General features: G+C 42.8%; 1 protein-coding gene across 3 annotated transcripts in view; it reads right to left on the reverse strand.

Moving 5' to 3' along the window:
• Positions 1–1,457: 1,457 nt before the first annotated feature.
• Kat6a (lysine acetyltransferase 6A) overlaps positions 1,458–12,987 on the reverse strand; it is an 86,959-nt gene continuing 75,429 nt past the window's right edge. For all 3 annotated transcript variants that reach the window (XM_040731864.1, XM_021225105.2, XM_021225106.2), the window contains 3 exons: positions 11,865–12,461; positions 9,126–9,438; positions 1,458–6,688 (listed from right to left, as the gene is read on the reverse strand). In XM_040731864.1, the coding sequence (XP_040587798.1) occupies positions 4,041–6,688; positions 9,126–9,438; positions 11,865–12,461 (3,558 nt within the window). In that variant the 3' untranslated portion in view covers positions 1,458–4,040. The remainder of the gene's footprint in view (positions 6,689–9,125; positions 9,439–11,864; positions 12,462–12,987) is intronic.

Here is a 12,987-nt window from a genome sequence, read left to right on the forward strand (position 1 = left end):
GTGATTGGACAGTGACAGTGAGTTGAGTCTGCAGATCAGGGCCCTCAGCAGTATTAATCCGGTTTATTATCACTTTCTTCCCACGTCTACCATCTTGAGCGCCTCCCTATGCAGAGATTGTTTATGACATGGCTATTTTTAAATCTATTTAATGTAAGACAGTGGGAGGTGTCAAGGATGCTTATGCCTTCTGGTTTCATTATCTCCTTTGCAGACAAGTCAGAACTTACTTTGTTGAATTAACTGAAAGCCAATACTTTACAGTAGCAAAGGCAAGCAACATGTTTTGACACCCACAAAGAATGGTGCAGTGTGGTGCCAGACTGCGCATTAGTGAAGGAAGTCAAGAAAGGGATCCAACCATCTGGAGATGACAGAACGGTCCTGCTTACTTTCAACAGCAGGGGGCTTAGACCAAGTGTCCGCTAGGATCCACGCATACTTCCTTCATGGCTAACTTGATGTGCCAGGCCATAAGCATGGCTGCCACTTAAACCTACTCCTACCTCATTCCTCCACCACAGGAGAGGAAGGCCAATTTCCCAGAGCTAAGTCTCATTTTCTGGACTGTTTTATATACAAAATTCTAAGTGATAAAAGTTAAGTACAGTAACTCAGAATGCACACAGGAGGAGACAGGCAGCTCTTACTAAATGGCAGCTCTTACTAAATCACAACCCAGGAACAGAAGAGAGAATGCTTTCCTTTAAAAGTCCCGAGTGTATTTTGTGGTCCTCAGATTTTATATGCATAAAATTATGCATGCATACATGATATAAAAGTAGACTCTGTCCACTGCAACAAGGAGTGACAGGAAGGGGGGTGAGGATGAAGTAGGGAATATGCTTAATGTACAATATATACTTGTATGAAAATGTAAATTGAAAAGAGCAGCAGTATACTGGAATGGAGTGGATATGGTACTTGAGATAAACTCACTTTAAACTAAAAATAAGACTGAATTAAGTATTTGGATGTTTCTAAGATGATTTTTTATGATAAACAATACACCATAAGGAGAAAGTAATAATTACACAAAATTGCATAGGTAATTATTATTACAACTGCATTTCCTTTTTGTTTATATAGGTAAATTATGACCCCTTTAGGTTTTCAAATGAATTTCTCCAGAAAATTCAGTCAAGTTACTATTATTTCCTTTAAAAAAGGGAAAATAAAAATGCACACCCTTTGATCCCAGCACTCTTGAGGCAGAAGCAGGCAGATCTGTTTGAGGCCACCCTGGTCTATAGCAAGCTCTAGGCCAGCCAGACCTACGTAGTGAGACCCTGCCTAAAAACAACTCCTACCCCATGGTTTTGTTGCTATTTATAAACATTTACATAAATAGAAACTGTAAGAGTATGAAACAGGTTAATCCACACAGGTCTCGGTGGAACAGGAATCCCTGAGAGTCTGAATTGTTTGAGAGAAAAATTCCACATGCAAGACAGACATCCAAAATGGCTCAACATAATTTATTTTTTTATGTTAAAATGTACAGAGTTCTTTTGAAAGTACTTGCTAGAAAGGGGGAAAAAGATATTACATACAAGGAGAGAAGGGAGGCTACCTGGCCAGGAGCGCATGACATGGAGAAATACAAAGGCATCTAGGCCCCCTCCCCTAGCTTACGAGTCACCAGGAACAAAGTACAAAGAGGTTACAAAACAGGAAAAGCAAATATAAACAGACAGGAATAGACTTAGTTTGTACATGCGGCTTTTAGAGGCATCTGGAGCTCTAGTCACACTCTCTAGAGATCTCTTTAAAGAGAATTTTTATCTTTCTTAAAATAGTTTTTAATATTCTACAACAAAGATAAAAAATTTTAAAGATGGAATGAAATGAAAAAGCTCTTATTTTAAAAGGCATCAAAGTCACTAACAAGTGAGTTTTTAAATTTCTTTTTTTTTAGAAGATTACCCAAGTTATCTTGCTAAAAATACATTTTTTTTAAAACAGAAGTGAAAAAATGACAGGTACCAATATTACCGTGTTGGATAATTTCTTTTATAATATAGAAAAGAACATATTTTTCTACAATAGTTCTACAGTCACAGAGGCTTGTGGAAAAAGGGAGCTGCCTGATTGAATTAAGAAAAAAAAAAAAACACAACTGCAAACCAATAGAAACTGAATTCACGGCCCTCATTTCAACAGGCTCTCCTTCTGCCTTGACCCACCCTCCTCCCAAACAGACCTCCCCTTCCCTCCCCCATCCCTGCCCCATCCCATCCAGGAAGCAATGACGTAGCTGAAGATGTAGGAGAGGGCAGCACAGTGCACATTCTACAGAGATGACTGGGAACTGGAACAGTATATACAGAGAAACTGGGTCCTACGCAGCCTTGCACATGCTCAGAGTCGATAGTGGTACAGTGTGGAATTTTGCTTTTCTATCTAACACACTTAATTGAGAAAGCCAATTAAGGTATATAAAAAAGCCCAACAAACCTGTGCATTTGAAAAAAATGTAATGCCTAATTAGTACTTTAAAAATTTATCTATATAAAATGTACAAATAAAGGAGATAATTTCTGCTTACAGGTATTTCTTTAAGCATTATGTCCTCCTTTTGGATATTTGACTGCACATACCAAGTGGTATAATAGTTTCCATCTTCTAATGATGGAATATATAATGTATATATATAATTATAATTATATATATATATTTTTTTTACCTATCCCTGGAGCAAGTGAGAAGGGACTGGGCGAACTAGTTAACGACAGGCGAGTGTCCCGAAGCCCTGCGGCCCAGATGTGCCCTACTTTGCTGGTGGTGAGGCTCTCCTTGCTCGTTGCTCACAGGAGAGCGGCTAGTGCACACTGGTTCATGGGGATAAGTTCAGGATCTCAAGACAAAGCAAAAACGAGAGGTATGCATCATTTATGCAGCTGTGAAAGTCACACCATCATCTCCCTTTGGACTCACTCTGCACCAGGCATTTTCTAAGTCACTGATACTACAGTCATCATCAAACTGTGTGGCTAAAATGTGACAGGCAATCACAGGGGCTTGCTCTGAAGGTTACCAGAGTCAAAGGTGCAAGCACAAGACCCTTAGTCCACATTTCCAAGTACATACTAAAACAAGAGGTGAGTGGAGTGTGCATGTTATGGCTGAGTCACCAGGTGGTAAAAACCCAAGAGGTTCATCCCTCTTTTTGATTGGTAACTGACCATCTGTATCCTCCAAAGGCTGGAGTAGGATTGCAAACAGCTGTCCTCTGAGATTCTGCTGTTAAGTGAGACTTACAGTATTTTTGTGTCTCTGAGTGCTGAGTGGGAATATTTAAAAAAAAATTATATTACACTTGATTCAAGAAAAACAGGTATTTCAATGAAGTCTACCTAGAAACACTCTTGGGGAAAGGTTTCCAGAGGTGTGTGTTTGTATAGGGAGGGGAGGGCATTTTACAAGGAGAAGCATTTCCTGCCTCACTTTATTATTAATAATAATAACAATAACATTAGTTTAAGGAGCTTGGGCTGCTCCCCATGTCCCCATCCCAGTCTCCCCTAAGTGCCTCCTGCTGGAATGAAGTGGGAAATGAAAGGTCAGGTCTGGAGGAAAAGGGCTGGGTTGACCCTTGAGATGTATATATAACATTTAAAAATGACAACATTGGGAGCTGCAGACAGTGAGGGGAAACATACATCTTAAAATAAAATAAATTCACGTTTACATAAATTCTGTCCATGTGGTGTATAAAGAAAGTAAGGCTCCTTTTAATTATGAAAAGATTTGTGCATGTTTCCCCTACCCAAATCCATTTTTAGATGAGTTCTACTGTAAAATGTTCGAGACTGTGAAGAAAACAAAAACCCAAAACAACGTTGAACCCCCAAAAAGAGATCAGGTTTTCTAGAAACAAAACAGAAACAGTAATAATAATAATAATAAACCAAAGAAAAATTCCTCTACATCTACAGTAATATTTTAACTGGAAAAAGGTCCATTTTTCTCTGGTTTGTCAGTATAAAAAGTCCCTTTATCTATATATATGTAAGCTTTTAACTGTGAGTTCGTCTCGTTTATCTTCTCATGTAAGGTCCATTAAGTGACTGCTTGGGCACGCCAGCAGCATTCATGTAGCTGTGATGGGAGGGGCCAGTGTACATCATGTTTCCATGAGGGTTTGGCTGCATAGGCTGCTGGGTATAGGCCTGGCTCCCCATCATTCCCATCTGCATCTGCATAGGATACTGTGCTGTCTGGTTCATGTAGGCAGGGTTACTATGGTAACTGCTGTTCATCATGGGCTGTGTCATTCGATAGCTGTTCATGGCATTCAAGGTGTTCATATTCATGGAATTGACATTATAGGCTGGAGTGGGCATTAAATTAACCCCCATGTTCATGCCACGCTGAACAGCCAATGCACGAGGGCCAGCCTGCATGGCAACTGCTGGTGGGCTACGGCCATATAGCTGTTGTTGGTGTGCAGTTGCAGAGGGTAAAGGTGCAGACTTGGAGCGGATAGAAATGTGCCCCTTGACTGGCATCTGCCCTTGCAACCTCTGAGTGTGAGGAATGCCAATGTTGGTGGCAGACATGTTGCACTGTAGCAGAGGTGGTGTGAGGTTCATAGTAGTAGATGCCAAGTTTGGGGGTGGAGTCATGGTGGCTTGTGCTTGAGGGGCCCCGGCTAAGGGATGAGATGGAGCTAGCTGAGCCAGTCCAGTATTAGACAGAGAAACACTGGTTGCATAGGAAGTCACAGCAGGAGAATGACTATAAGGCATGGCATGAGGGTCCATAATGGTGTTAGTCAGCTGCTGCAACTTGGCTAGACTAAAGGTGGCCGATGGTTGAGAGTAGCCGCCAGCACCAAAGTCCCCTGGAATCCTCTCGTAGATGCTGATGTTCCCAGTGCTTCCAGACTCTGGTATCTCCATGATCATGGGAGCTGTAGTGAAGCTGTTGTTCATACTGCACTGTGACAGAGGCGGCTGCTGCTGTGGTGGTGGGGGGGGCTGGGGCTGCTGCTGTGGTGGTGGGGGCTGCTGTTGCTGCTGCGGCTGCGGTGGGGGAGGCTGTGGTGCCGGCTGTTGTTGCTGCTGCTGCTGTTGTGGTGGTGGTGGCGGCGGCGGTGGTGGCGGTGGTGGCTGCTGGTTACTGGGAGGCCTTTCCACCACACAAGTCTGAGGTGACTTAATGTTGCAGTTGGCAGCAGGCTGGACACTGTTTTGTTGCAGCATGCTGCAGCTGCTGCCCATGTTTGCCATTTGCTGAGTAACAACACAACTGTTCTGGGTGAGGCTGCTTGAAGATGACAACCCACCATAGGAGCAGCTGCTCTGAGAGGAGTTATTTCCACAAATGCTGCTGCCCATGGTGGAATCATAGCTGCTTGGGTTCTCATAGTTCTCTGTGGTACTCTCGATACTGCCCAGATCACTGAAGCCACTGTCCACCACCTGCTGAGAGTGATCTGATACGGAAGGCACATCCATCATGGGGCTGGTCTCCATGTTCTGCATAGAGGGTGCGGACAGCGATCCTTGCTCTGGGCTGATTTGTGTGTAGCCACTCTCCAGGGCAGGCACGCTGGGGCTGCTGACTGATCGAACTGACTGGCTAGGATGAGACGGAATGGAGGATATTGGGCTATTATGCTCAGAAGCATGACAGTCTTCAACCATTGACATCTGAGGGTCCTCATCAGTGTGGGTGTAGCTCTGAAGGGTCTGGCAGGCTGCCAGAGTCTCCTCACAGTCCTGATAGGCTCCTTCATGCTCGCTGCTTTCTTCTTGAGTCAAAGACTGCACTGCCTGTACAGTTTCCAGGTCCAGTTCACTGTGTGGGATCTCTTCCTCCTCTTTTAGCTCAATTAATTCTTCTTTAGTGTTTGAGTCTTCCTCGTGGTCCTCCTCAGACCCTGGCATGGTCTCTGAAACCACAGATGCCTCATGGGAAGGCTGTTCCTCTTCAGAATCTGGTTCAGTTTCATCCTTATCCTTTGTATTCTCCCTACTGTCCTGCATGTTTGCATCTAAAAAAGATTCGGGAATGCTAGGCTCCTCCTTGTGGTCTTCTCTGGCTGGCTGCTCCTCTGGCTCTTTTGTCTTCAGAGACTCCAGATGGCCATCGTCCTCATCGTCAGCGTCATGGTCTTCATTCCGGTTGGCCTCTGCAGTCACATCGTCGTCATCCTCCTGCTCCTGCTCTTCCAGCTCTCGAGGCTCTTGCTCAGACTGCCTCTGCTCTTCCATGGGCTTCTCATCCTCCTCGTCTGCCTCGGGCTCTTTGGGTTCAGCCTCAGGGCTGTTGCTGCTGTCCAACGGGGACATGGCTCTAATGTCACTGCTAGTTGTGTCCTCTTCCTCCTCGGCCTCCTCATCTGCTTCTGTATGCATCTCCTCTTTCCTTTCTTCCAACAAGGGCAAGTCCTCTTTTACCTCAACCATTTCTTCATTTTCTTGAGTTCTGGGTTTACGTCCAGGTTTAATGGGAACTATGGGCTCAATTATGCATTCTTTCGTAGAAACAGCTATGATTTCCTGATTCAATTTAAATCCTGGTTTTCGTCCAGGTCTTTTCTTCCAGTGGATAGGTTTTCGGCTCTTGCCTTTGGGCCATCCCTTTTTCTTTTTCATAGGTGTAGAGGTATCTGGCTCAAGTGAAGCACTGTTCACATCACATTTTCGCAAGAGAGATACTGGCTTTAGAATAGGAGTGTCTGCATAGAAAAAATAAGACAGTAAAGACAGGTTACAAGACCAGTATTTCTCTGAGACCAACATGTACAACAGAAGAACCTAAGAAATAAGGCTAATGATACATAAAGTTATACAATGAACTGGCAACACGACTCTACCACCTACTAGTTAAAGCAGTTGGTGGCTAAACTCTATGAGTATGTACATAACAAGCAGCAGGAGTATGAACTCTAAGTTAAAAATCAGTTTCTTTTGTTTGCTTTTCTGTTACCTCTTTGACTTTTAGGTTTTTGGTTTTTTTAAGTTTCCACAAAATCATTACTTGAAGTGGGATCATAAGTCAATTCCCGTAGATCAAAACTGAGCCATCCCTGTAAACAACTGCTACTCAATGTGTTTATATGGGAACAATTGCAAGGCATTTAGTCTTAAACAAACACTGACATGCAGTGCTAAACAAATAAGAAAAAGTCAAAGTGCCAATAATATGGGAATTATTTATTCCCAAAAGGGAATACATTCAGCATTGGTATTACTTTTTCTAAATTGGGGCAAAATATATATAAAGATAAAATTTTGATCATTTTAAAGTAGAGTTCAGTGGCATTAAATACATTCTCAATTACTATTAATTTTTAAAGGCTCTGAGCATGGAGGGAGAGTCAAAGGTGTTTTTGTGATATAACTGGGAAGTCAACAAAGCAATAGTTCTATGAGAGAAAAACTGTCAAAGTCACAGTAGCTTACATCTGAGACACCAACTGACACACAACGATCCAAGACAAGAACACCAAGTGCCAGCGCGCTCCCTCCCTCCCTCCCTCCCTCCCTCCCTCCCTCCCTTCCTCCCTCTCTCTCTCTCTCTCTCTCTCTCTCTCTCTCTCTCTCTCTCTCTCACACACACACACACACAGTACCAAGTGCCACCAGTTCACACACATGCACACACAGAGTGAGTTTCCTATATACATCAATAAGTGACAAGAGTAAACTCTGGATCATGATTTAGAACAAAGCAATGACTAATTATTACTACATTAAAAGCGCACATCGCAAAATAAGCCTTAAAATAAGACAATGTGTGCCTGGTACAGTGTAAGTTTTAACACTTAGGAGGCTAAGGTAAATGGGTCACAAATTTGAGGCCAGCATGGGCTTCATATCTAGACTGTGCCACACATACTCATAACTCTTCTTTTGTGTTCCCCTGCCCCATGCGCACTCAACACACATACATGCACAAACATACACACATATATTTACATACACTAACACAAGTACATACACACATGTACACATACACATGCACATGCATACATACACATATAAATACATGCACACATTTATACAAAGACAGACATAGACACACATATACAAATGCATACATACAGAACACATGCCACAAGGACTTTTTGGTTGTTTTGTTTTGGGTTCTAGGGACTGAATTCAGAGCCAATCACCGCCAAGCTACATCCCCTGTCAGAAAAATCCCCGTTCTATCTACTACATATCAAGTCTGAATTTTAAGAAAATAAAAAATTCCATTAAATAAGGCAAAAAGTTAAAGAGTACAAAGCAATGTTGAACGACTAGATTGCTTCAAATTCACCTGTGAAAATGAAGCGCTCAGACTGAGGCCATTCACAGCAAACACAATGCAGGTGTAGGCAATACAACGCTTCACAAAACCTAGGCTGGATGCAAAAGTCTAGTTTCTTCCTACCTCGTATCACGTGAGCCTCAGTTGCCGTCTGTCTGAATGTGAAGTAAAGATAAGTCTATTTGAAAAGCAAATGACTGGAAGTCTAGCTGCATAATATAACTCAGCCTGTGCTGTTATTGTTGCCACTCGTGAGAGATGCATAGCTGGTTGCTGCGTTGTGCACGTGTAATCCCAGAAGTGAACAGGCTGAGACAGGCCTGACCTCTGTACAGCAAGCGACTTAAATAACAAAACAACAAAAGGAACAGACTAAGATCCATTAGAGACTTGATTCAGGACGGTTCCTGAACAGAGGACACAAATACCCACTGATGTTCAGAGCCTCCTTAGCACTCCTTTTAGTGGAGGTGACCGAGCACCTGACTTAGGCAGCACTCAGCATGCAGCAACAGGCAAGACAGACTAACACCAGAGACCACCCAGCCTAGTAACCAGTTACTCCATCACCCTTTAACACAAGAGTCAGATAAGATCCTAGACAATACAGGCCAAAAAGGAAGAACTTCTGGTAGTAAGATTTCCTGCAAAGCCAAGAACAGGTCCAGATTAAAGAAACTAAATGCAAAAATGGATATGGATATATTCCATGCAATGTGCAAAGGTCAGTAACCCTTTCCTTCCTGCCTTAGTGAGTCATACTCATTTTCAACCCTTTGTGGAAAGGTTTGTAGCTGTTACTGCTGTCCGCTTAAACACATAAGAAAGCATCGTAAGAAACAGTTCTATAAACATACCATCCACATCATCTGACTCCTCTTCCTCCTCCTCATCTTTTGATGGCCTCTTAGAGGAGGACTGACACCTAAGGACATCCTGTGAGGACAAGCGATGAAAGTACCCTCTGGGAAAGAGCTCATTTTCGTCCTCATCCTCCTCCTCTTCATCAATCTCAAATGTAGGCTCCAGCCTTGGCATCGGCCTCTCAGAGTCAGAGTCCTCGAATGGCTCATCTAGGACCTCAGTGGTCTCGGAGATGGTCTCTGTGACCACACTGCTATTGTGGTGTCTCCGCTTGCGCACTCTTCTTCTTCGGTGAAGAACCGGTTTCTATTTAGTGAAGAACCAAGTATTTTAGTTATAGTATTAAACAGTTTTTGTTATAACAAAAGTTTAAAAATTTTGCAGAATTAGCATATCTAAAATGAAGATGCGGTTTGCCGAAAGATATTTTGGTAAAGAAAACAAAGTATTGAGAACACAAAGATGTGGGTAGTACGATGGCTCAGTAGGCAAAGGTGCTTGCTGGGCAAACTGGGCTACCCGACAACCTGGGTTCCATCCTTGGATCTCAAGATAAAGGGGGAAACTAAATCCTCAGGGTTGTCCTCTGACCTCTCCACACCTGCTATGGCACAAGCCCACACTCACATCATACACATTCATCGGTACTTACGTACATACACACACACAAAGATTTTAGATATTAAATACAACTTTATGATATAAAAAGCAAGTGTGTCTGTCCAAAGAGTAGATGTTGCTAGTGCATTACTGTTAGTTGAGTTAAACTGTACACTCTGAGGAGCCACTGAAGCACCTCAGATGCAGGAGCAAAAGAAATAGAAACACCGCATTCTCACAGACCACCGTGCATGCCATGTGAGGAAACAAGTTAACGCGGAGCACAGAAATGCAGAGCTGCAATGTATTCACGTGGTGCCAGAGAAAGCAACAGCACGTCTTTCTATTGGGCTGACCTAATAGCTTACATCATTCAGTGATGTCACCAAGTAACAGAGACAATAACCCAGGGGTGACTGAATCAAATCCTCACTCCACAGAGACTAGAGAAGTTAGTACTTACTCAAGGTCACATATCTAAGCACAGCTGTAAAACAATCTATTGACTCCTTTACGTGAATTTTGGGAATGTCCAAGTACTCTGCATACAACTTCACTGGCTGTTACAATATTCATGTTTTTACACAAGAAAATAGCTATTAGTTTTACCACATAAACGGGAAAAATAAACCCTAGGACGGCAAAGATATGTATCTTTTGTGATAATGCAATCAACAGTAGAGATAATCTACTGAGAATTTTCAAGTTATATTAAAATGGCTCTGCTCTTTAGAGAAGGGCTGATGTTATAGCTGAGGCAAGAAACATCCAGATAAATTTGGAATATCCTGCAGTGTCAGAAAGGGCTTAAGACAAAGCAGATTCCCAATGCTGCTGCTGCAGCTAATGATGATGACACCAGAAATAGAAACAGCAAAACTAAGAAACCTCCAAATGGCCAGTGCTGGGTGGGATGAGCTAAGACCTAAGTTTAAAACAGTGTTACAAACTGGAGTAGTAGGTCCTGATTGAGATAGCAGAATGATCACACATCTATGCAGACACTCTGCTCCTGGAGTAAGTAGTCACAGGTATCTTAAGTATGATTTGCACATGATGCCTTTCCTCCACCACAGTATGAAAAGGGGGGAATTAACCAACAGCAGAGAAACCTAACAGGGTTACCATCAACAACAAAATGTGGCATTTTAACTAATTCACCACACATACTACACGGTGGGACGAGAATCACCACACACACTGCACTGTCACACCTATTACATCATGGGATGAGAGTCACCACACACACTGCACTATAACACCTATTACACGGTGGGATGAGAGTCACCACACACACTGCACTATAACACCTATTACATCATGGGATGAGAGTCACCACACACACTGCACTATAACACCTATTACACGGTGGGATGAGAGTCACCACACACACTGCACTATAACACCTATTACACGGTGGGATGAGAGTCACCACACACACTGCACTATAACATCTATTACATCGTGGGATGAGAGTAGAGCTTCTTTGCCTTTCTCTCAATATATTTCCTCTTTCTAACTAACGATAATGTGTAATACACGTGACCTCACAACTTTCAAGGCCATATCCAACAATCAAAGTCAGAGAAACTCACAACCCAGAACTGGAAGAGAACATTAACTGCACCATGGAATGCTGGATGGGATACTAACCAGAAAAAGGCCACTTAGACAAACTAGAAATCTGAATGAAGTATGGTCTCTACTAACTAATGTATGCGTTATAGCTCTCGAACTCTGAAAAATGTGTATAATAGAAGTACTGGGTTTGGGCCATATGGGAACTCTGCATATTGTCTTTACAATAATGGTGTAAATCTCATAATTTCCTTAAAGGAAATCATTCCTCACAGAAAGGAATGATTTCACAGCTTTGGGGGGAAAGTCATGTCTAGAACCTGGCAGCCTGTATTCTGACAGGCTTGGGCAATGTGGAGGTACACACCACAGCCTGGGATTTGTCTGACAAACACTAGTCAGTTCCCCTTACCACCAGGAGCTTCACTTTCCATGGCTTCAGTACTTGCTTTCGTGCGTCTGAAGCTTCAAGTCTGTGAACTAACACACATGAGCTGGGAGCAGACCTACATAACGCATCACAGCTACAGGAGGACAAGACAGAGGTGCATCACCTTTCTTTTCAGGGTGGGCTTTGTGAGTACGGGTGGCGAGTTCGAGCGAGGGCTTTCTGGCTCCTCCTCCTCCTCACTACTCTCACTGAAGGCTCTAAAGACAGCCCTGTCGCCATCACTGAAACAGCACGGCAGTCTATCGCTTCCTTCTGGCACTCTGCATTTGAGGGTCTCAGGGCTTCTCTTCAGCTGCCCTCGCCACAGCTCAACACTCTCACTCAGTCTCCCCTTGGGGATGTCTGCTTTCCCATCTGGCTGCACTTGAGACACTGCAGAACGTTCTTCGATTTCAGTGTACTGTTCTTGGGAGGTTTCTGATTTTTCCTCACACTCTCCATATTGTTCCTGAGGAGTTGATGTCTCATCCACAAGCACCTTGGAATCTTTATCACCAAAACGTTCCTGGGTCTTTCTGTTTTTCCTCGTACAGCGGCCCCTCCGAAGTGGCTGGCTATTGGCAGGAAGACTGTCCCGGGGAAGGACCTGTTTGCTCAACCGTGAAGAACTGGCCAGTTCTTTAACTTCTGGTTTCTTTTCACTTTCTATTAAAGAGGAAGAATCTTGATCTTTGTTTTCCCGAGACAGAGACTTTCCCACCTGATTAAGGAAAACAGAACAAACAAAAACAATGCTGGTTAATTTTTCAGTCTGCTAGGTTGAGATAAGAAAACAGAACTTTAGAAAGAAAATTACTAAATATTTAATCCCAACAATGAATGTTTTCCCCTTGGTGGGCACTTTTAAAATGTGTTATATGTATTTCTAGTTTAAGTCTCACAATAATACAATGAAATCTTATGATGCCCTTCTGTAAATGAGGTAACTGAGGGGCAAGCCCAAACATCTGACTCTAGGTCTTGTGCTCCTAACAACCATGAAATGTCACCTTTGATGTCAAAGTCAGTGTTTGTGGTCTATGGACAGAAGATGAGATTATAACATCTTCTAGAAATAAAAATTGATAAACAAGGAAGAACAGACTAGATCAGTGGTTCCCAACCTTCCTAATGATATGACCCTTTAATATAGTTTCTCATGTTGTCATGACCCCCAACGGCAACACTATTTTCATTGCTACTTCATAACTATAATTTCACTACTGTTATGAATAGTGATGTGAATA

The sequence above is a fragment of the Mesocricetus auratus genome, unplaced genomic scaffold (assembly GCF_017639785.1).
Source record: "Mesocricetus auratus isolate SY011 unplaced genomic scaffold, BCM_Maur_2.0 Super-Scaffold_100026, whole genome shotgun sequence".
Classification (NCBI taxonomy): Eukaryota; Metazoa; Chordata; class Mammalia; order Rodentia; family Cricetidae; genus Mesocricetus; species Mesocricetus auratus.